Here is a 25,510-nt window from a genome sequence, read left to right as displayed (position 1 = left end):
TATAATGGGAAATGAAAACAGTGTGAATTTTTCTTTTGATAAAAACAGTAAAAAGTAGAACCCTGATGTGATAATTAGGGGTGGGTGATATGGTACGATATTTCAGGGTTTAATATCGTTCACCATATAAAAAAATGATACGATACGATATGGTACACCCCTAATCCCTTGGGCTAGACTCCTAACACTACATTGGTTCACTTCTGTAATAGGAATAACCTCGTAAGTCACTTTGGATAAGAGCATCAGATAAAAGCTGTAAATGTAAATGTAAAAAATGTAAATGCATGCACTCACATGATTTGCAAGACACAGTGACATGAAAATTTTACACAAATATTAAAAGAACGTATTAAATGTTTAATATATTTCTGTTTTATAGAACAACAGTGTGGGTACATTATTGATTTGAATGTCCTGCGGGGGGCACTGCCCGCGTGGGGTGGGGGTGTACCGCGGGGGGGGGGTTTAGCAGTAAAGTAAAGTCACGCTGTGCTCTGTTGGTTCAGTTTTTAAAGAGTGTATGTAAATATGCAGAATAAAAAAGAATAGGGGGGGGGGATTCTGTGGAAGTGAGGGCACGCTGCCAGCATGCTGATTTGTAGGCATTTTTGTGGAATGTGTACACACACACACACACGCACACACACACACACACACATGTCCACACGCGCACACAACACACACACACACATAACTCACTCACACACACATGCGGCTTCAGGACGGAATGCGGCGGAACAGCTCTGCTCTTACACTATCAGCCTGGAGGTGTCAGAGAGTGTGTGTGTGTGTGTGTGTGTGTGTGCGTGTGCTGGAGTGTGTATGTGTGTGTGCCAGTCAGAGCCGCGTGCTGCATGCCTGTGTGTGTGCGTATGTGTCTGATTCACCTGTCAGTTCAGGTGAATGTGTGTGTATGTGTGTGTGTGTGTGTGTTTATGAATACTCTGAATACAGATCATAGTCTAAGTCAATGGAAGGATTAGCTTTGTGTACTCTGTACACTAGTATCGTGTCCCATGACTTTTGCCATGTCTAGGGTTGCAACCCGTCATGTAAAATACGTCATAAAAAAGAGACCACTTCAGTTTCTGAATCAGTTTCTCTGATTTTGCTATTTATAGGTTTATGTTTGAGTAAAATGAACATTGATGTTTTATTCTATAAACTACAGACAACATTTCTCCCAAATTCCAAATAAAAATATTGTTATTTAGAGCATTTATTTGCAGAAAATGAAAAAAAGTTGCAGATCTATCAGACATCAAATAATGCAAAGAAAACACGTTTATATTTATAAAGTTTTAAGAGTTCAGAAATCAATATTTGGTGGAATAACCCTGGTTTTTAATCACATTTTTTTTTCATGCATCTCGGAATCATGTTCTCCTCCTCCACCAGTCTTACACACTGCTTTTGGATAACTTGCAAATCACTCCTGATACAAAAATTGAGCAGTTCAGTTTGGTGGTTTGATGGCTTGTGATCCATCTTCCTCTTGATTATATTCCAGAGGTTTTTAATTTGGTAAAATCAAAGAAACTCATCATTTTTAAATGATCTCTTTTTTTAGAGCTGTAAATATAAGGGTGTGTCAATCAATTAAAAAATATTTAATCACATTAATCACAACAATATGCTCTGTTCTTTTAAAAAACACAAGGTTTTTTTATAGTGAATGTTTAAATGTAAATAAACTAATGTAAGTAAGAAATGTAAAAAGTAATTTATATTAATATTAGTGGTGTCTAAAATTAAAATACTAGTATATACTTGTACATTTGAGGGGAGATAAAGCCAATGCGGGCGCTGCAATAAAGAATGATGATAAATTGGATAGAGGAAACTTTTTTTACTCTATTTTAAACATCTCAGCTTGATTGTAAGGGATTTCTGAATTATTGTTATTTTACAGTTAGTTTAGAGGATGATCTAGATAATGAGATTACTAATAGACTACTGTTCACTGCCTGTCATTCAGTTTATCTGCCTGCTGCTAAAGTTACACCTGTTCTTCCTCCTTTAATATCCGGAAACCGCAACAAGAACAGGACTACTGTTCTACAGCAGTCAGGTAACAGGTACCTGTAGTACAGCTTCTCTGATAAACACATAAACTCCACTCTAAACTCTGCTTTAATGTACAGTACCAGTGTGTTTTTTCATTATTCAATAGTTGTTTAAACTATGAAGAAAAACATTATTTTTGTATTAAACTAAAAAGTGTTAAATAAACTGAGATATTTTTTAGATTATCAGTTTTGCACATCTCTGCTGGATTTTCTCAGTCATTCTTTATGAGGTAGAATCACCTAGAATTCAGGCTTTCAGTTAACAGCTGTGCTGAACTCGTCAAGAGTTAATTACTTGAATTTCTTGTCTCTTAATGTTAAAATTTGAGAGCATCAGTTAAAGTAAAGTAGTGAAGAGGTAGAGTTACAGGTATACAGTGAATAGTGAATATTTGAATAATGTTCTAATCCAGATTATGAGAAGCAAGAACTATTCAACTAAATAAAGAAAATTAAAATATAACTTTAAGAAATGAAGATCGGTTCATTTTAAGAACTTTGAAAGCGCATCATCAAGTGCCGTCGCAAAGATGATGATGAAACTGGCACTCATCAGGACTGCCCCAGCTAAGGAAGAGCAAGAGTTACTCTGTTGTACAGGATAAGTTGATCAGAGTTACCAGCCTCAGAAACTGCAAGTTAACAGCTCCTCAGATAAGAGCACCTAAATACTTCACAGAGTATATTGGTTTGTTGTATTGGTATGTTGGTTTGTTTAACACTTTTAATACTTTTAGTATAAAACTCATAACGGTGAGCCGTACACAGCTTCTGCTCCTGATCTGACGGAGATAGGTGTATAGGGTATTTAAAGGATCTGAGAGTACAGTCCAGTCCTCTCTGTACTGGATTTACTTCTGTTTTTCGTCTTTCTGAGTAAAGCTGGAGCTGAATCGCTTTGTAATGACTGAACTTTGTTTGTTTGTTAAACTGTATACTGTATTAATTTCACACTGCAACTTTACTACAGTTTGGTGATTGGTTTGTAGAATCTGCCAGATTGTAGATAAGGGTTAATCTACAGTTACAGTAGATACAGTGGATACTCAGTGTGCAGGCGCATCACGTGGAGTTAGATTTCAGCAGAACACTGCATCTTTTTCTTCTTCTGTTGTTGTTGTTGAATGGGTGATGATAGCCGATAAGCCAATAACTTGCTGTGATTGGTTTAGAAAGTCCGAACCTTCTAGAAATGTGTTTATACTAGGCCTGTCACAATATAAATTTTTGTGGACGGTATATCACCCCAGAAATTATTGCGATACATGATATTTTTGTCATTTTAAAACCATTAAATGCCACTGATATAATGATAACAGAATAGCATAAAAATGATCATAGTCTTTTAAAGTCAAAAAAATTAAATGAATCATAGTGTGGTAATGATATACTTATTTCTTAACCTTCTTCAGTTCACACTGTGTGTAAAGAATTGATCCGTTTTGTAGCAGAATTGGCTCAAATACTGTTCACTATTATATATAAACACAATAGACGATTATAACACATGATTATTATATATTATTGTTCGATAAATCGATAATGTATTTATTGGGACAGGCCTAGTTTATACACTGCAAAAGAACCGCTATTTTGTTTTGGAGCAATGTCCAAATCACTTGTCATTTCTGTAACCTTGGAATTGAAGTCTTAAGGTATGGCCAGGAATTACGATTCAATATATCATAACATATATAATTGTAAGACATGTATATATTGTAAGACAATATATTACAATATATATTAAAAATCTAATTTTTAAAAAACTGTCATAATATAAAAAAAACACTATCATATATAGAAAATCTAAGTAAAAGAAAAGATCTTAAGACAGTCAGGATTTAAACACGGCACTAAACAAACCACTTCTGACACCAATTTTCATTAACGATCAATACTGTGTTTTTGAGTATCGATACACCACTGCAAAATAAAACATCGCAATACTTGTATATAAATTGAAATCGGCATGTTCTCACAGCCCTGAGTTAAAGCAGTGTTTGCTCTGTTCTTATCTGCTGGTCAGCTCTGTGGGGAAGGTTGCTGGTTTCTGTGGCTGGTGTTTGAGTTGGTATTAGTCATTAACAGCCACCGGTTCAGTGTTTGACCTTGAGAGGAGATTAGGGCTGTGGCGGCATCCGGCTCTGAGCGCTGTGGCAGGACCCGGCACTGAGCTCTGTAGCAGGACCCGGCACTAAGGGCTGTGGCAGGACCTGGCGCGCTCCGGTTCAGGCCTCATTTCCCAGAGTACAGTTGGTCGGGCGGTAATTACACTCTTTTACATTAAACTCATCTTTCTTCTTTTACTGCTCCACGCCAACGCTGCTCCACGCCAACGCTGCAATTAGTAGTGGCTTTCAGCGATGTCCTCCCTCTCTCTCTTCCCCTCTTTCTTTCTCTCTCTCTCTCCTTTCCTCCCTCCCAGCTAACGGAGAACGTTATAAGAACGTTAACAATCTAAGAAAATCCAGAAAACTCGACAGATTGAACGTTCTAATAATGTTAACCGAAACATACAGAAAACCTTCTACTAACCAAAAAAGTCTCTGTATCTCTTGGTCTCTCTTTCTCTCTCTGTCTCTGTCTTTCTTTCTTTCTCTCTGTCTCTTTCTTTATCTTTCTCTTTCTTACCCTCTCTCTCTCGCTCTCTCTCTTACCCTCTCTCTCTCGCTCTTTCTCTCTCCCGTTCTCCCTCTCTTACCCTCTTGCTCTTTCTAAGCTAACAGAGAACGTTATAGGAATGTTTAGTAACATTCACAAAACTAAACGTTCAAACATTGACATAAGTAAGGCTGCACCAATGTTGCAAGAACATTTTAAAATCATTAAATTAAATAAATCTATGAAAATCCATGTAATAATTTTAACTGTAACATACAGAAAACGTTCTACTAACAAAAAATTGTCAGCTGAGCTTTCTTTAATTTTCTCTCTCTGTATCTCTCGGTCTCTTTCTCTCTCTCTCTTTCTTTCTCTTGCTCTTTCTCTTGCAAAACTTCACAAGTTCATTGACAGAAGTAAGGCTGCAAGGATGTTACCAGAGCGTTTAAAAAGTGTAAATAAAACCTATTTTTGGAAAATCCAGAAAACTCGACAAATTGAACATTCTAATAATATTAACTGTAACGTACAAAAAAACGTTCTACTAACCAAAAAGTGTTACCTGGTCTTTCTTTCTTTCTCTCTCTGTATCTCCCGGTCTCTCTCTCTCTCTCTCTCTCTCTTCCTCTCTTCTTCTTGCTCCCTCTCTCTCTCTCTCTCTCTCTCTTCAAACATTGACATAAGTAAGGCTGCAACGATGTTGTCAGAACGTTTAAAACGTTAAACTAAAACTAAATCTAGGAAAATCCAGAAAACTTGACAGATTGAACGTTCTAATAATGTTAACTGTAATATACAAAAAAAACGTTCTACTAACCAAAAAGTGTTACCTGGTCTTTCTTTCTTTCTCTCTTTCTCTCTGTATCTTTCATTCTCTCTGTATCTCTCTCTCTTTGTCACTCTTTCTGTCTCTCTCACCCTCTCTCTCTTTCTCTTTCTCCTTCTCCTTCTTTCTCCTGTCCTCCGTTGAAAGAACGTTTAGTAACATTCACAAAACTTCACAAGTTAATTGACACAAGTGAAGCTGCAAGGACAATACCAGAACATTTTTGTAAAATGTTAAATTAAATCAATCTAGGAAAATCTCAAAAACTTGACAAATTGAATGTTCTAATAATTTAAATTGTAACATACAGAAAATGTTCTGGTCTCTCTCTCTCTTTCTGTGAAGATGAGTAGACAGTAAGAGAGGCGGGAGTTATTTCGGGTCTGCAGTGCGGTGTGTGTGTGTGTGTGTGCGCGTGTGTGTGTGTGTGTGTATTTATGCGGGTTGTTTGAAGTGGTACTTCTAAAACGCAGCATTTGGACCCAGATTCTCGGGCTCTTCTTCAGTGAGGTTTGGCATGTCTCGTGCTCGGTCCTGGTCCTGCCCTGTCAGCAGGGCTTTACAGGGCTCTGAAGGCGGTGGGTTGAGATCTGGAAACGTGAGGGAGGAATCTAACTGACCACTGATAGAGGCTTTTTTTTTTTCTACATGCCGGATGTACAGTACAGCATGACCACAGCATGCAAATCAATCATGAAGCGGGGCCGGCCTGGCCTTCACACACCTGTATAAACTGTGAGGTGTTAATGATGGTGAACGGCGGCGTCTGGCTAGAGTTGTCCATGTAAACTCACATCCAAAATCACATTTATTTTTGTATTTTCTTTTTCCTACATTATAAATGAATAGTGAAGAAACACATAAGCAATCATGTAGTGTTAAACAAACCAAAACACTCTGTGAAGAAGCGTTTAGGCAATCTCATCTGGGGTGCTCCTGATGAGTGCCAGTTTCATCATTGTCATTATGTTTTTTGCAATGGTCTTTTTGTGAATGCACTTGAGGTTACTTTCAAAGTTCTTGAAATTTACTTTCGGATTGACTGACTCTCTCTTGCACAAGCCCTCTCTCTCTCTTTCTCTTTTAGGCGCGCCCTCTCTCTTGCATGCTCTCTCTCTCTTTCACACTCTCTCTCTTGTGTTCTTTCTTGCGCTCTTTCTCTCTCTCTCTCTCTTTTTCTCTCTCGCGCCCTCTCTCTCACACGCTCTGTCTCTCTCTTGCATGCTCTCTCTCTCTCTCTCTTTCTCTTTTTCTCTTTCTCTCTCAGGTGCACCCTCTCTCTCTCGCACACTCTCTCTCTCTTTCACACTCTCTCTCTTGTGTTCTTTCTTGAGCTCTTTCTTTCTTTTTCTCTTTCTCTCTTGCGCCCTCTCTCTCACACGCTCTGTCTCTCTCTTGCATGCTCTCTCTCTCTCGATCTCTCTCTCTCTTGCATGCTCTCTCTCTCTCTTTCACACTCTCTCTTTCACATTCTCTCTCTTGCGTTCTTTCTTGCATGCTCTCACTCTCTCTCTCTTTCTCTTTCTCTCTCGCACCTTCTCTCTCACATCTCTCTCTTGCATGCTCTCTCGCGCTCTTGATCTCTCTCTTTCTCTTGCGGGCCCTCTCCCTCTAATAAAATATTTGTAGTTTAAGCAGTTAAAGTAATGCTGTTGTTTTTGTTCTCGTTTGTTCCAACAAGATCTTAAAGATGGATCCTCTTATGATGACAGTAGGAGAGAAACCTGGTTTCAAGCTTTTAATAATAAAAGAGCTCAAGCCCCTTTACAACATTTAATCCCCAAAAACAAAAAAAATAATTATAATTAAGTTATATTGTTATTATGAAGTTAATAAAGGTGAGGCTATACAGAATACACAGCCTCTTTATTTTTTTTTTCACCAAACGTACCGAAAAAGTACCAAAACGTACTGAAAACATGCCGAAAAAGTACCAAAAACATACTGAAAACGTATCAAACATTAAGAGGGCAGGAGATTCAGAGTTTAGGGGGGTGCTCTCTCTGTGTATTTATTCAGCAGGAGGAATTTCTCAGCTACTGTTTGCGAGAGTCTGAGAGTCTGAGAGTTTGAGAGTCTGAGAGTGGTGTTTTAGGAATGCCCGGTTGCTCGGGCGCAGGCTCTCGGTTGGTGTGTTCTGTTGTTCTTTAGGAGTAATAGTGTTTGGACAGGGCAGTGGTGAGGAGGAGGAGGGGGGGGGTACCGGGGGGATGTTATTTGTTGCACAGCGACGGTGAGGAAAACTGGCACTGAGGCTCTGTGTACCACATGCTTTGCTGGCAGCGTTCATCACTGCGCTTCATCCTCCGGACCAAACGTGGCTTGGAAAATAATAATTCTGGCAGCGCTGGGTGATGTCACTCCTTATACTGGGTATTAAATGTTGCTCTGGGTCTGACAGCAGATTTCTGTTCAGTGGAGATCCTGCAGATGTTAAAGTACCACTGATACAGCTGTTAAAAAACTATTATTGATTAACATTCAATTATATGTCTGTACAAAATTTGCATTATTGCAATTAATGCTGAACGATATGGCCTAAATACTTCCTATATCAAATATATAAACAGTATAAAGCTACCGTCTGTCGTGTATGTCATTACACACTAGCACTGCCAGGCTACAGTAGTCTATAGTCTATAGTGTTCTGCACTTTGTGCTCAGCTTGAATGCAGTGAACTAGCTGATAGCACCACCTTGTAATTAACTGGACTGAGTTGTCTCAAACTAATGATGCCTAATTGGCTTCAAGTTACTTCTGCAATATGTTTCTATTGTATATGGTGTAGTTGTATTTATGTTTTATAATCTTTATGGTTTCTAGGTCTTTAATTATGATTTGTAGTGCTGTTACTTAAGGCTCAAGGATTCAAGGAGACTTTTTTGTCATTAACATCACATGAGGTGATGAAATAAGAAATTGTATTCTCACAGTTCAGTTCCACCCAAAAAAACTATTGTTAAACGATAAATATAAGATATTATAAAATATATAATAAAATAACATTAAATAAAATAAAACAGATAGATAATAGATAGAAGATAAATACACAAAATATAAGGAGAGTAAGAGAGTAAGTTTTGCTATTGCATCAAGGATGAATGTGAAAGAATAGCAGTAACATAATAAAGTGTCTCAGTCCTTGTGGCAGTGCAGTGTGTGTTGGTTAGGTGCAGTTGAGGAGTCTTACATCTTGAGGAATTAAGCTGTTTCTCAGTCTTGAACTGGATGCGGAGGCTGCAACTAATGAGTATTTTGGTTGTCAACTTATTGTTTGATTATTTTTATTCTGATTAATCAATTGGTCTACGATTATTTTCTGACATAATCTCTATCTCTGCTTTCTTTGGGTATGGCTCATAACTCTAGCTTTCTCTATCTTCACTTTAAAATGATAGAAACAGCGAAATGTGGGATTTAAATGCTCTTTAAATGCTCAGAAGGTGGTTAAATATGGAATGTTCTGATACTTCGTGAGTAAATATGTAATCTGTTGTGTTTGGGCTCTTGTGGTGACCGGGCTGAGTGTGAACTGAGTGTGTGAGCAGCTCTTAACCCCTATCCCACTGTGTTTTGACCCCACAATTATGACTAATCATAAAACAGAGGCTTAGTGGTTAGTACATTCGCCTCCCAGCACTGGGTTCAAGTCCCTATCTGGGTGGAGTTTCTCCCTTCTCTCCCTGTGTCTGTGTGGGTTTCCTCCAGGGACTCTGCAGGGTTGTCTTCCCACAGTCCAAAAACATGGAGATCAGGTAAATTCGAGACTCTAAATTGGCCAGAAAAATGTTATACTCTAAAAATTGATCTGGTGTGTATGTGTAAAGTGTGTGGTATGTCTGCAAGTTTATGTCTGTAAATGTGTGCATAACTGTGCCCAGTGGATTGGCACTCTGTCCTGAGTAAATGCAAATGTAAATCCTCCAGGTGGAAGGTTGTTTTCGGTTGAGAGTACGCTGTGTGCTATTGGCTGCATTGGCTGAGTATGAATGGTTGTGTGTAGTACGTGTAAATTATAACGCATCCTTGGGTTTCTAAAAAGGCGCTATTTACCTGGAACTATAAGTTAATTCCTAATCGACCAATCCCTGCAGCCCTAGCTGTTACTGGTGAGCTGCAGACTCCTGCACCCCCTCAGAAAGGGTCTGTAGAGCACTAGTAGAGCTTCACAGGTTGATAAACCCGGCTGTAGAGCACAGACTGAGGGCTGGTGTGTAAACAGCAGCGTGGTGGTGGTGATGACAGTGGGCATTCTGCAGGGTTTAATTACAGCTCACAGTAAACTCTTCACACGACTGTGCTAAACTCACCCTGTCTCTCCCAGACCCGAGCGGTCAACTCTAATACACTGAATTCCTCAGTTCCTGATTCTGTACTGAATCATTTCAGCAGAAATGGCCTTTCAGTAAGAAGTGGCCTTTAGAAATGAGCAGAAAAGATACCCTATTATAACAATTATAACAAAACAAAATAACAGAGTGGCAAAAAAAACTTTTCTCGTCCTCCAGAACCAGAAATATTCTATAATAGTAACACTTTTAACAGGAACACTCTGTAATATTTGAGGTATTTTGTTGAGTTTTGTTACCCACAGAACAGTACAGTGCAGTATTGTCTTTTTCACCCATATTACACATTTTCTGCACCTTTACATTTTAAACGTGCCTTAGCTACAATACACATAGTATGTGTAAAATATAGCATGCATATATAAAATGTATATACAGTACCACACTTTAAATTTAGGAATTATTTAGTAAAAAAAAAAAGTCTTAAACAAACCAGAATATGTTTTATATTTTAGCTCCTCTTGACAGTTTTGCGTTTACTTTCATATTTACTTTCTCATTTACTTTCACATTTATTTTCTCAGTAGAGTCATCTGGAAATCAGGCTTTCAGTTAACAGCTGTGCTGAACTCATCAAGAGTTAATTACTTGAATTTCTTGCCCCTAATAGCGTCAGTTGTAAAGTAGTGAAGAGGTAGAGTTACAGGTATACAGTGAATAGTGAATATTTGAGTAATGTTCATATTATGAGAAGCAACAACTACTTAACTAAATAAAGAAAAGTAAAAAATCTGTTTAAAGAAATGAAGGTTAGTCAATTGAAAAGTCAATTTCAAGAACTTTGAAAGCATCCTCAAATGCAGATGCAAAAAAGACCATCAAAAACATTAAGATAATGCTGAAACTGGCACTCATCAGGGTAAGTTCATTAGAGTTACCAGCCTCAGAAAGATCAGTATTTAACAGCACCCCCAGATAAGAGCATCTGAAGGCTTTAACACTTTAGTATTAATCTACAGTGCAGAAAACGTTTAAATCATGAAACAAAAAAATGATTTTACGGTGTGTCCACACTTTTTGTACTTTTGCTACTATATATATATGTGCATGCTTGCTTTAATTTTCTCAGTGTATTATACAGTGTATATTAGCTTTATGCTGTTGTGTGCTTGAATGTTACAAAGGTTTACATGGTGAATTATATATTAAATTAAATTAATATGAAATAAAGAACTTCTTATCAATCACCTCTATTAGCTTATCTTTACCCTCTGATACTGTGATTTAGGCTGTCGGTACACACACCCGGCTTATCTATACTAGCTACTGCTGGGAGTGTTTACTGATATGAGTCTGATATCTTGCTTTTAGTGTATCAGAATTTTCCTACCTGCTGTTTATTTAAGCAGCTTTACTGATAAATACTGTATATAAGCCCACAATAACTTACCCTACAGTGTAAAACCTCAGCCCAGCTAATGCAGTTACATTGTGGCAACCTATTGTTTTGGTGCCACAGTGCCGAAATGCAATATATTCTAAAATATCATATCTAATGTGCTGTACTGACAGACAATAGATAATAAAACATGACTGGAATTGGAACTGGAAGGTTGTGTAACTGTAGTCGTATAACTAAAATATAACATTACCTAACAATTAGGTTCTCCTGTGCTGTTGCTGTTGTTTTTTATTTTTATTTTTAAGGATCTTAAAGTACTGTAGTACCTGTACCTGCTGAGGATCACTGTACTCTATTTACTGTTTGTTCTAGGGTTGTCCCGATACCAACCTTTTTGCTTCAATACCAAAACTAGGTGTAGTATCACGATTCTCACAATACTAAAACAATACTTTAGCTAAAAAAGTTTAAAGATGTAAAAAAAAAATTATGGTAATCTATTCAGCTAATATAACTACAGTCCATAATATTCTAAGCTGTGATTATAGGTCATTTTTCTGACATTAACGTAAATTTTACTCAGAATAGTCTCCAAAAAGAGTTTATACTGGCTTAGAAATAATGTTTTTAAATTACAGTTGGATTGAATTATAAAAGTATTATTATTAAAACAATATATGACTGCTATACAGATTTAGGGGAAACTTTATTGGTAAAAAATAAACAAAAAATAAATATTGCATGAATGAATAATAGTAAAGATTAAAATAAAATCATATAAATAGTGTAATATATATTTTTTATTTTATTTTATAGATTATAGATACACTCTACTAACCTAAAAAAATATACTAAGATAAATAAACATAATTATAAAATAATTAATTTCTATTTTTTTATTATGTAGATTTCTAAACTTATCTAGTGTTATTAAAACTATCTAATCTGATCAGTTGTTTTTTATTTTTTGTTATTAAATACGAGTGTAAACAGAGTTCAGCAATTTATGAAATATTTATTTTATTTAATTTTTCTTTTTTTTTTTCTTGTTTTAGTAAAGTGTACTCACCGGGAGCTCGTGCGGTTTGGTTGTTGGAGATGAGCCCGTCCGGTTCCGTGCTTCTCCTCTCTTCTCTCACAGCTTTAATCCAACACAGTATAAATCAGTGATCAGTAATCAATAATCAATAATCCGAACTGCACCGGACCCCCGTTTAAACCCGGGACCTGCGTGCAGCGCGCGCGGACCCGTCCACGTAGCTTTCACTCCCGTGAGTGCTGAGCTCGCGCCGCTCCGCTGCCCTACTGTTTATTCCCCCACCCGTATTTAGACAAGCCACGCCCCCACGCGCTGCGATTGGCTGAAAGTTTACACACAGCAGAGCCTTGACAGTCTGCAGCCTATCACTGGAGAGGGCGAAGGGCTAACCCCGCCCCCTCCTTGCTGCAGTGGAATGTAGCAGTTCAGAGCTGCCTGAGAATGGGCGGGGATTCTAAACTAAGCCCCGCCCCCAAACCCCCTCCGCTTCACTGTAAATCTGCTTCTTTTGTTTCGGTTGTGTTTTGAGCAACAAGTCCTACAGGTGTGTGTGAGTGTGCGTGTGTGTGTGTGTGTGTGTGTGTGTGTGTGTTTTCTTCTTTTTATGATATTTTAATATACTTTAATATACCGAAGACTATATTAAAGCTATAACTATATATTAAAGTTATACAGATTCTATAACATTAAAGCTATAACTATACATTAAAGCTATACATTAAAGTTATACAGGTGCTATAATATTAAAGCTATGACTTTGCTTTAAAACTATATATTAAAGCTATACAGGTGCTTTAATATTAAAGCTATAACTATACGTTAAAGCTATACATTAAAGCTATACGGGTGATATAATAAAGCTATGACTTTACTTTAAAACTATATATTAAAGCTATACAGGTGCTTTAATTCTAAAGCTATAACTATACGTTAAAGCTATACGTTAAAGCTATACAAGTGCTATAATATTAAAGCTATGACTTTACTTTAAAACTATATATTAAAGCTGTACGAGTTCTATAATATTAAAGCCAAACTACATTAAAACTATACATTAATGCTATACATGTGCTATAACATTAAAGCTATACAGGTGCTAAAACATTAAAGCTTTAACTATATTTTAAAGCTATAGATTAAAGCTATGAGCTAAGTGCTATGACATTAAAGCTATAACTATACTTTAAAGCGATACAAATGCTATAACATTAAAGCTATAACTTTACTTTAAAGCTATACAGGTGCTATAAAATTAAAGCTATAACTGTACATTAGAGATATACATTGAAGGTATACAGGTGCTATAACATTAAAGCTATAACTATACGTTAAAGCTATACATTAAAGCTATACAGGTACTATAATATTAAAGCTATGACTCTACATTAAAACTATATGTTAAGGCTGTACAAGTTCTATAATATTAAAGCTATTACTATTCATTAAAGCTATACATTAAAGCTATGCAGGCGCTGTAATATTAAAACTATAACTATACATTAAAGCTATATAGGTGCTATAACTCAGACATTAGGGCATGGCATCACTAGATCCAATAAGGCAAAATAAAAGCTAATTTTTACTAATTTTATGTGATTTAGAACTCTTTTATTATCTTAACAATACTGTTCATGGATGATCTGTGAAGTAAAAAAAAAACTATTAAAAAATTTAGTTTGTGAAATTTTTTGTGCATTGCAGACAGAAAACAGCATTCTTATATTTTTCACTGGAACATAATTCTCTCTCTCTGTCTCTTACTCGATTATATCTTTAATATTAATCTACAATGTAGAAAATAAATTAAATAAAGAAATGAAGAAAAATGAATGAGAAGGTGTGTCCAAACTTTTGACTGGTAGTGTAAACAGTTTTCAGTAAGCCCTGCTGGTGTTTAGTGTTGAGATGAGCCGGTGTTCGCCGCTCTGCCGTGAGCCGACTGTCTGTTTAACCTCAGCCTGTATAACATAAACAGTTTCCTCCAGTCAGAGGTTCCTAATAAATATTTAATGACGTGTTTATTTTACATTTACATTTATTAACATTTCTGCCATTTAGCTCCCACTGATACACACAGTGACTTTGGGCGTTTTCACCACTGCAGTTTAGAGACTGAACACACTAAAGTTCTTTACTATGTCCTGTCGTCATTGCCTATATGGGCGGAGTCTTCCTTTACTTCACACTGATTGGTTTGTACAATGTTGTCCACTTTGTGAGTTGTCTTTCCAGACAATCTACAGTTTTTAATTTACAGTTCAATTCACAGTCCTTAGTATATTGTTTATATTATACCTATCATTAAAACTGGTGTTAAGCTGGATTTTTTAATGCATTTCACTGTAAACTATAAAGTAAAATGGCTAATAAAGGGTTACATACTAAAATTCAACAAAGAGTAACAAGACTGTTACATTGTTGGGTTGTTGAATACTCAGGTTGTTTGATTATTAGGCTGTTGGGCTTTTAGATCATTTGGTTGCTTGGTGACTAAATTGTTGGGCTGTTAGACTGTTGGTTTGTTGGGTAGTTGGACTGTTGGGTCATTGGGTAGTTCGGTTGCTGGATGACTAGATTGTTTGATAGTTGAGTCATTAGTGTGTTGGATTGTTGGGCTGTTGGATTGTTGGTTTGTTGGATTGTTGGGCTGTTGGGCTGTTGGATTGTTGGTCTGTTAGATTGTTGGGTGGTTGGGTCGTTGTATAGTTTGGTCATTGGACTGTTGCATTGCTAGATTGTTTGGTTGTTGAGTCATTGGTGTGTTGAATTGTTGGATTGTTGGGTTGCTGAATTGTTGGGTCGTTGTATAGTTTGGTCATTGGTCTGTTGCATTGCTAGATTGTTGGATTGTTGGGCTGTTGGGCTGTTGAATAGTTGGTTTGTTGGATTGTTGGGTTGTTGGGTCATTGGAAAGTTTGGTTGCTGTATTGCTAGATTTTTGGGTGGTTGGATTGTTTGGTTGTTGAGTCTTTGGATTGTTAGGCTGTTGGGTCATTGTATAGTTTGGTCGTTGGGCTGTTGCATTGCTAGATTGTTGGGCTGTTAGATTATTTGGTTGTTGGATAATTGGTTTGTTGGATTGTTGGGTTGTTGGGTCAATGGGAAGTTTGGTTGCTGGATTGCTAGATTGTTGGGTGGTTGGATTGTTGTGTGGTTTGATTGTTTGGTTTTTGAGTCGTTGGTTTGGGATTGATACATTCCAAAAGTGCAAAATTTACCATAAGTGTCCTTTATTAGTTCACAATTTGTTGAAAAACACAATCACTTGATGCAAAAAGTGGATCTGCAGTCATTTTACATCTTGTCTTCCACTGTTTATATTTTGTTATATATTGCCAACCAAATTGTGTCTCTTTCTTTTTAAGATAAAGGATCATTTAGTGATCCAAATGCTAATGTTTTCATATTTATTACAAGCTCTTTTGTTGTTATTATTTAATTGAGGTTGTCCCACACTAATTTTGACCTTGTAGTGTGTGTGTGTGTGTGTGTGTTAGGGAGTAGGGGTAGTGGGAGAAAGACACAACAGGGTAGAAATAGAGTAAACACTGTCAGACAGGAGGGCGAGTCCAAACACGACAACCAGCGGCCTGTGGGTGCCGAGATACAGGTAAAAGAGTGTTTGTGTGTGTGTGTGTGTGTGTGTGTGTGTGTGTGAATGAACACACTGTTTGATACTGCACGCGTCGTCACGCTTCCTGGGAGGCCGGCGAGTGGAGGAATGTATCTTGTGGGAGAGATGGTGGGCATCACCCCCTGATCCTGCAGTGCCAGGAGAGATGGCACACTGGTGCCACACCGGCGAGACGAGAGCGAGAGAGACTGGCAGTGTGGGTATAGAGTTATAATAAGGTACTGTGGGCAGGGGCACTGCCAGGTATCTTGGGCCCCAAACCCCAAACCCACACTCATTCATTACACACCTCTCTGAGAGACAGTGTGGAACTTATAGTACCTCTGAATTACAGATTATTAATTGTGTTTAATTTAACAGCACAAAAAACATTGCAAAAACTTACAATCATGTTCACGATGAATTTACATAAAATACTCAACAGCAGCTGTAAGATTTTCATGTTTAGATGTACTATACTATTTACTATTCTGAAGATGAACTGAAGTTTTTAAGGCGTGTTTGTGTTTTTGCATTTAACTCTGCAGTGCTTAAAATAGATCAGTGTTGCCCAATTCTAATATTATTAATGTTATATTATACTGTTACTTAGTCCGTACATTTTTATGTTATATCTATCAATAAAACTGGTGTTGAGCTGGATTTCTAAATTGCGTTATGGGTTTTTTGATCATTTGGTTTCTAAATTGTTGAGCTGTTAGATTGTTTGGTCGTTGGAATGTTGCATTGCTAGATTGTTGGGCAGTTGGATTATTTGGTTGTGGATAGTTGATTTGTTGAACTGTTGGATTGTTGAGTTGCTAGATTGTTGGGTGGTTGGATTGTTTAGTTGTTGAGTCATTGGTTTGTTGGATTGTTGGGCTGTTGGGTCATTGAATAGTTTGGTTGCTGGATTGTAGAGTAATTGGTTTGTTGTGTTGTGGGTCGCAACATTGCTGGGTTTTTGGGTCATTGGGTTATTTAACTGTGGTTTTTGGTTAATTGTATTGTTGGGTTGTTGGATATTTGATTTGTTTGTCCAATGGGCTTTTGGGTGTATGGTTTCTGGGTTTGTTTGATAGTTGGATTCTATTTGGCTGATGAATTGTTTGGTTGTTGTTGTTGAATTGTTGGGTCATTGGATAGTTTGGTTTCTGGATTGCTAGATAGTTGGGTGGTTGGATTGTTTGGTTGTTGAGTCATTGGTTTGTTGGATTGTTGGATGTTGGGTCGTTGGATAGTTTGGTTGCTGGATTGTGGGTTGCATATTTGCTTGGTTGTTGGGTCTATGGGTTATTTAACTCTTGAGTTGTTGGTTAATTTGATTGTTGTGTTGTTGGATATTTGAGTTGTTTGCCATTGGGCTTTTGGGTGGATGGTCTCTGGGTTTGCTAGATTGTTGGGTTGTGGTATTGTTGAGCTATTGGTGTTGTTGGGTTGCTGGATTTTATTTGGCTGGCAAATTGATTGGCTGTTGAGTTTTTGAATTGTTGGGCTATTGGGTCATTGTATAGTTTGGTCGTTGGCATGTTGCATTGCTAGATTGTTGGGTGGTTGGATTTTTTGGTTGTTGAGTCGTTGGTTTGTTGGATTGTTGGGCTGTTGAGTCATTGGATAGTTAAGTTGCTGGATTGCCAGATTGTTGGGTGGTTGGGTCCTTGGTTTGTTGAGTTGTGGGTTACGAGATTAGTGGGTTGTTGGGTCATTGGGTTATATTACCGCTGATTGTTGGGTAGTTGTGTACTTGGGTTGTTTGACCATTGGGCTTTTGGGTGGTTGGTTGTTTTCTTGTTTGGTTATTAAGCTGTTGGATTGTTTGGTCTTTGGATTGTTGTGTCCCTGAAGTGTTGGTTTGTGGGGTTTGTTGGTTTAGTGTATCTGTAATCCAGGACTTTCTGACTTCTATAAGAGCATTTGATAAACGAGCTGTACTAAAAGTTCTTGAACTGAGCTGTGTTTTCTACCTGAATTCCTTCAGTCAGTCCTGAGTGTGTGTTTGGGTTGCGGTGAGTTATGGATGCACGGTTTGGACATGGCTGGACTGATTTCTTCCGGTGACCTCTGACTGAGTGTGCAGTTATACTGGTAGGATTTGACTGTGTTTGCCTGGGATGTGACCCCTAACCCCTCCCCCGAGGTCTGACCCCTCCCCCTCCCCAGCCTTCTGATGGGTTCTGGTTGGCTGTGTGGTTCTGAGACGCTGCTGACAGCGTGTTTAACGCTGATTATAGCGAGAGCCGTGAAGCTGCTGCTGTCTGGAGTTTAACACACCGCAACTCATCACTTCCAGGTCACCTGGGGTCAAGCCTTTAAAAACAGCACCACACACACAGACACTCTCTCACACTCTCACCATACACTCACACACACACATATGTATAGGTAAGAACTATTTAGACTAGGATTTACAGTATCAGTCATAAGTTTGGACACAAATTTTCTCATTTAATGTTTTTATTTTAAGTGATCCAGACACTAAAGAACACATAAGAACAAATCATGTAGTAACTTAAAAATGTTAAACAAAACAAAATACTCTGTAAATAGCATTTAGGTGCTCCTACCTGGGGAGCTGTTTTTGATGCTGGAAACTCTGATGGAACTCTTGCTCTTCTTTTCCTGGGCCAGTTCCATCATTATGATGTTTTCGATGGTCCTTTTTGTGACTGCACTTGAGGATACTCTCAAAGTTCTTGAAATTTACACATTGAGTCAAATTGACCTGTTTTAAAGTTTGAAGATCTTATAGGAAAAATAGTTAAAAGTATTTTTTCAGTATAAAATATCTTCTGGTTGCCTTATATTATATATACTATTATATATTATATATTCAACATATAATATGAAATGGTTCAACTCACTTATTTGTAACCACCCCTGCAAAAACAACTACTAAAAACTAAACATGTTATGTTTCAGTGTAATGTAAAACTATTGTATTTATATGTTGGTCTTTCAAGAATAATAAAGTAGTAACACATTAAAACAGTTTGAAAATGACTGAAAATTGATAAAATAATTAGTAATGAAGTTGGTAAAGGAATATTCAAACTGCTTATTAGAATTGGTTTGGTTTAAGACATCTTTTGGATGGCTAAACATGCACCAGGTCAAATTGATCCAGGAACATCATTGCTGTTCCTGACAAATTAACATTAAGTTAAGGGTTAAAGTATTTTTTTTTTCTGTACTTAGTTGAGTTATTCTTGACATAATCTGGATTCGAACATTACTCAAATATTCACTATTCACTGTATACCTGTAACTCTACCTCTTTATTACTTTACAACTGATGCTCTCAAACACATTATTAAGAGACAAGAAATTTAAGTAATTAACTCTTGATGAGGTCAGCACAGCTGTTAACTGAAAGCCTGAATTCCAGGTGACTCTACCTCATAAATCTGACTGTTTATTAAAGTTGTACAAAGAGCAGTTTGGAGTACTTTACTATTAATCTACAGTGCAGAACATGGTCTGACTTTTGAGTGGGACTTTCGGCTGTGTGTAAAGGTGTGTATAAAGGTGTGTGTTGGCCCGGTAAGGTATGCTGACTTCGGGCTGGTGTCCAGTTTTAATTTTAATTTAATGTTGAGGTGTGACCCCTCTGCCCACAGCTGCCTCTCTCACACAGCCCTGCGTTGTGTTCAGGCTGCTGGCCGGGGGCACAGCGTTCCTCTGGATAAGTCCTTTTAAATTAAATGCCCGCCGGGCACCCATAGGGCAACACTGTGCAGATCTCTGAACAGAGAGAATTCAGACCTGCTTTAATATAGAACAAGATACAGAACACGCCGGACCCAGCCGGGTTTACAGAACCGCACACGACCGTACAGAACACGATATTTACTGATTAATATCAGATTCAGGTAAACTGATATTTAGCTAATCCAGCTCAGCCTAGCTCAGATCAGCTTCCATAGCACTATCAGAACTCTTATTAGGATTATACAGCAGCATAACTATCTGAAATCAAACACTTACACACAAACTATAAGCTCCTATTAATGAATATTTCCATCTGATTAAGCTGATTCAGCAATTCTCCAGAACATTCAGACAGCTTCAGATTACATGCTTAATAGGAACAGAGAAACTTGTCCCGTGACTTTTGCCATGACTCATGGAAGCTAAAAAAAACACTACACTGACCTGTGAGAGATGTTTGTTGGGTGTCTGATGTGATATGTCTGTTCACATGGACAAAATTCGAGCCAGAAGCTGCCGGTCACCATCATAACCATACACTGTGTTTAATGCCCATGTTGGGTGGTAATATTAGTCTTCTATTGAATATTCCTGGTACACTAAATTTACATCACCTTGCCATGAGCACACTGGCCAGTGTCTGTGTCAACCTCACTCACAGGGTAACACCTCACAACTTACACATATGTGTAAGGCGGGTGATCCAGCAGACTAAAACCCTGCCACTATGATCAGGAGATCTCTGGTTGCATGGTCATGTAGCTTGCCATCAGCTGCCAGAGCCCCGAGAGAGCATAATTGGCCATGCTCTCACAGGGCTCCGGCAGCTGATGGCAAGCTGCATGACCAGGATTCAAACCAACGTTCTCCCAAATATAGGCGCCTTTTCCCCTCATCACTCCTAGGGTGATGTGGATCAGCACAATGCTGCGTCTGTGAGCTGATGTATCAGAACCGAGTCGCTTCGCTTTCCTCCAAATGCGTTGTGATGTCGCTGAGTAACAGCTCAATGGCTGGGACAGTTGGCCTAGCTAAATTAGGAGAAAAAACAGACAAAATTAGAAATATAAAAATATATATATGATTATAATCAGGGGCTTTACCTGGATTGACCCCCCCCCCCCCCCCCCCCCCAAAAAAAAATATTTTTAATAAACCCCAAGTGTAATGTTTGTAGCAAAGCTACTAATTTTCTGTCATGTTTAGTTCAGCTGCTTCTTATTCAGTGCACTTCATATATCAGCGTTTACAGACTCGTCCCAAATCACTCCCTACACTCCCTACTGTTAATCTCGGCTTGCACTGCTGGAGCATTATTAGCATTACTAATGCTGCTGCACCCAGCCTTAGTGGAAATCTGGAAAAATAAAAGCTCACTGAAAAAAAAAATAAAAAATCTGTACTCAACCAAATAAGTTTTCAGGAGAGAAAACTGTGTAAATTAACATCCAGCACTTGTTTGACTTTAAAATATATATATTTTTAAGAATTACAGTTTTGTTTACTTAGCTTAGCCTAGCTTTACAGGTCTAGCCACTGTGCTGAATTAGAAGGAAAACATGGCAACACCCCTGTTCCTTACTAGTGTCACATAATACACCTTATAATACAGTGCACCTTACAGTATGAAATTAGACCAGAATATAGATGTTTATTGATAATCTGGCACGCCTAATGGTCCATAAAATACTGTACACCTATTGTACACCCACTGTACACCCACTGTACCGCCTCGACTGTAGTACAGGTGGTATTCCTCCTCACTAGACTCACAGTGCAGGTGGGAGGAGCTGCATAATGAAGGTCAGCTCAGCTTTAATAATAAAAAAATGATGTGACAGACAGACAGATATCAGTAATATCAGAGCTCAGATTCGTCCTCAGAGATACAGTGGGAGGGGCTTAGTTGGCTGAGCCCCAATCTGATGATATTCACAGAGTATCTTATCTGATTTAATCTGCCTTCACCTGTTCAAAATGACTGGGACACACACACAGAGCCCTGTTCTCCACCTGTCCACGCCCCACCCCTCGCCCCTGGCCCCGCCCCCGTATACAGCACAGTGCAGTGAGGGTATGTGGGGGTGATGACGGACGCTGTCGTGTTTTGAAGGTTCTTTCACAGGTTATCTTCATCTCTCTGAAAGACCGGACTGTGCTCAGGTCGTTTTCTCGTACCGACGTTTCAGACTGTTGTTTTAGTTTGATGCAGAGTTTTCAGCACTGCAGAAGATGAAAATGACCTTTTTTTTTCAGATCTGTGTTTATTAATATTGAGCAGGTGCGCTGGCAGCGATGGCACTAATATAATATTATCTTATTTTTCACTTTTTATTAAATGTATTTGAGTTAAATTACAGCAAGTAAATGGATTTAGACCACATTTTAGGTCATTATTAGACTGAATTGACAAGAAATACACATTACAGTGTGGATGAAACTGTGATGTTTAAATATGGAAGTAAATCCTGTAAATCTCAAAAATTAGAATTATACGAAATTAGTGTAGTCATAGCTTGTAAACTCTCAACAATTTTTGCGCAGTAAGTAAATATCTAAACATCACCAATATACTGTTATGCTGTGGACATTTCTGTTTAAATTGAATATATCTATATATATAAATATATTTATTACTGGTATGAGTACATAGTAGTGCTGTCAAATGATTAAAGAAAGCAAAGCAATCGCAAATTGTATTTTTTTCCGTTCTTTGTAAGAGTAAGCTTAATTATAAATGAGTATACAAATGTAAAAATAATATGTGCTAGATTGGCAAATATATATATATATATTTATATTAGTGGTGTATTACAAGCCCTTCAAAAATAATTGTATTAATCCTGATTCGAATCAGTCAAATATGATTAAAATAAAAAAACAAAAAATAAAAGTGTAGTGTGGTTTTAGACCTGGAAGACTAGTGCTGTTTTATTTCACTGTATTATATTATCTCAGGGAATTTTTGGTGTTTTTTTTTTAAATAGAATATTTTAATGTGCTGAGCAAAAGATTAACACAGGCGTCGAGTGGTCCAGCGGTCTAAAGCGCTGCCACTATGAGCGGGAGGTCGCAGGTTCGAACCCCCACTCAGGCAACTTTATCATCCAGCTGCTGGTGCTCAGAGGGAGCAAAATTGGCCCTGCTCCCTCCGGGTGGGTAGATGGTGCTCTCTACCCACATCACTCCTAGGGTGTCAGCAGCACAGGGCATCTGTGAGCTGATGTATCGGAGCCGAGCCGAGCCGAGCCGAGCTTTCCTCCGAGCGTTAGCTCTGTGATGCTACTACTTGGTAATGCTGTCATCAGCAGCAGCTCGAAAAGAAGCGGTGGCTGACTTCACATGTATCAGAGGAAGCATGTGTTAGTCTTCACCCTCCTGGTGTGTTGGGGCATCACTAGTGATAGGGGGAGTCCTAATGAGTGGGTTGGGTAAATGGCCGTGTAAATTGGGGAGAAAATGATACAAATATATAAAAAAAAAAAGAAGATTACCACAGAAACAGAAAAAGGGGTACCACTTTAAAATAAGATACCTTTATAAAGGGTTTATAAATGGTTTACAACTACTTTATTAATGGTTACTAATTAGGTTGTAAATGCCTTAAAAATCATTAATAATCAGTTATAACACATACATAGAAAGGGCAACAATATAGATGGCTGTGGGTTCACTATTCGGCAAACATTTGGCCCTTTCTATGTATGTGTTATAACTGATTATTAATGATTTGTAAGGCATTTACAACCTAATTAGTAACCATTAATATAAAATAACTAATTGTAAACCATTTATAAGCACTTTATAAAGGTAGTCTTATTTTAAAGTGGTACAGAAAATAGTAATCTACTCAACATTAGCACTGCTGTGTTACAGTTGCTAAATATTAATGCTAATGTGTCCCCAGGCCCTGTACAAGAAGTGAATTATGGCAGGACGTTCGACAAACTTGGTCGCCTGATAATTGTGATAAAAAAAAAGTTTTTTTTGATTAATCACTTATTTATTTACGTGATAACATTGACCGCACTGTGTAGTTTCTCTTCTTTTTACTAGATTTAATTTTTATTTAAATTATAGTTATATTTATTCATGTGTTACAGTACATTGTGTGGTTAAGAGTAATGAGAGTTAATTACATTAAAGTATTTATAAATGCTCTGTTTTTCCACTATAACCCACACACACACACACACTGAGAAAGCAGCAGTGGGTGGAGGTTTGTTTGTCTGTTTGTTTTTTAGAGAAATTCTCTCCAGGTAAAACAGTGTGTGCTGGTTTTAATTAGCTGTGTGTTACGTGGTGTTTTGTGGTGTTTTTTCTCCTTCACTACCTAAAAAACATCAGATCATAAACACAGAGCAGAGATGAGATACTTACCAAGTAACTTACCAAGATAATAATGTAACAAAATAAATAATAAACAAATATATATTAAAAGTATATATTAAAAAAGATTAAAAGTGCAGAATATTGACATTGCACAAAAATAAGCTGTAAAATAAATTTTAAAGTAAATAATAGACTGCTTTCAAGACCAAATACTGCTAATAATAATTATAATAATAATAAACTTAAATAAAGCACTTTTCATACATTAAAATGCAGCTCAACGTGCTGTACATACAGAGAGAATAAAAATCAGTATAAAAAGGTGAAAAAAAAACAATAAAAGTAAAGTAAAATCAACAATTAAGATAAGACCATGGAAAATAACATAAAATAATAAAAATAGTAAAACTGTAAAAAAAAAAATAATAATAATAATATCAAGTAAAATTACAATAAATAAATCAATAAACCATTAAAAAAATATATATAAAATATAAAAAGAAAACATAAAAATGTAAATCGATACATATATCGACGTATAATAAAACAAAGCCCTCAGTTAACAATTATTAAAAGTTTATAAAAATATGTCTTCAGCTTTTTATTACTTTTTACTGATGATGCTTGTCTGATCTCAACTGGTAAGCTGTTTTTTGGAGCACAAAATAATCATTATAATAATATTTTTATATAGTTTTAAATGATGTATTGTGTGTATGTGATACAATATGAAACACCTCTACTTCTGCTGTATTACCAAAGAGACTGAGGATAGTCTATAGACTAGTCCAGATGTGTGGCGTGTGTGTGTGTATTACGCCTCCTTGTGGTTAGAGCAGGTAATGTTTGAGATATCTTTGAGCCTTGTCCATCACAGCGTTCACCACATTCTGTGGTGATAAATGAGGTCTTGGTCTTTTCACTAATTATCCTGTTCTCTCTGTTTCTCGTCTGTGTGATCCTGCAGGACTTTGATGCCGCTGTACGATCCAGACTCAGGTCTCCTCGTCGTATCAGGGAAGGTATGTTCTGCTTTTGTTTCAGTATTGACCTTAAATACCACAGAGAGTGTAGAGTGTTGCAGAGCTCCAGAGGCCTGGATTCAGGGTTTTGATCCTCACTCAGGTTATAGAGTTTGAATCCTGAGTCATACTGCTGCAGCATCAGCAGCCGGAGTCAGAGATCAGGCATCTGTGTATCAGAGCTGGGGATGCACCGATTGGCAGCATATTGGGGAGAAGGCCTGTCACGATAACTGTAGTAGTTTGGACAATATATTTTATTAGATGGATGGATGGATGGGAAATTTAGGAATACAGTTTAAAAAATGTTAATATCTTTAAGAAGTTACTTTATTTTAGAAATTGTCATCATCATCATCATCAATCATTTTGAACTGAATTATGATGAACAAATTAATATGTTATTTTTCTTAATCAGGGAGATAGAGTGATGGACTGCTTTGAGGTGACGACCAGCGATCCGTTCCTTTCTCAAGGTGAGAACTTTACAGTTTTTTTTTCAGTAAGAATTCTCTGTTCTTCTGTATTGAGAGTACTGTAATTGTACAGTTCCTAGATCAGCATTTTTGGATATAACATGGGAAATTCTGGGCTGATGCCGAATT

General features: G+C 37.3%; 2 protein-coding genes across 2 annotated transcripts in view; one reads left to right on the top strand and one right to left on the bottom strand.

The window, feature by feature from the left end:
• Positions 1-12,500, bottom strand: part of vasnb (vasorin b) — a 30,406-nt gene extending 17,906 nt beyond the window's left edge. Inside the window, exon 1 of the mRNA XM_049467632.1 lies at positions 12,261-12,500. The gene's annotated coding sequence lies outside the window, so the exon portion shown is untranslated. The remainder of the gene's footprint in view (positions 1-12,260) is intronic.
• The window catches only part of coro7 (coronin 7), a 161,820-nt gene that overhangs the window by 121,405 nt on the left and 14,905 nt on the right, over positions 1-25,510 (top strand). The window contains exons 10-11 of the mRNA XM_049467626.1: positions 24,851-24,905; positions 25,324-25,381. Of these exons, the coding sequence (XP_049323583.1) occupies positions 24,851-24,905; positions 25,324-25,381 (113 nt within the window). The remainder of the gene's footprint in view (positions 1-24,850; positions 24,906-25,323; positions 25,382-25,510) is intronic.

Source organism: Astyanax mexicanus, chromosome 19, assembly GCF_023375975.1.
Source record: "Astyanax mexicanus isolate ESR-SI-001 chromosome 19, AstMex3_surface, whole genome shotgun sequence".
In the NCBI taxonomy this organism is placed as follows: Eukaryota; Metazoa; Chordata; class Actinopteri; order Characiformes; family Acestrorhamphidae; genus Astyanax; species Astyanax mexicanus.
The sequence above is the reverse complement of the archived record's forward strand: the minus strand, read 5'-3'. Positions and strand labels throughout refer to the sequence as shown.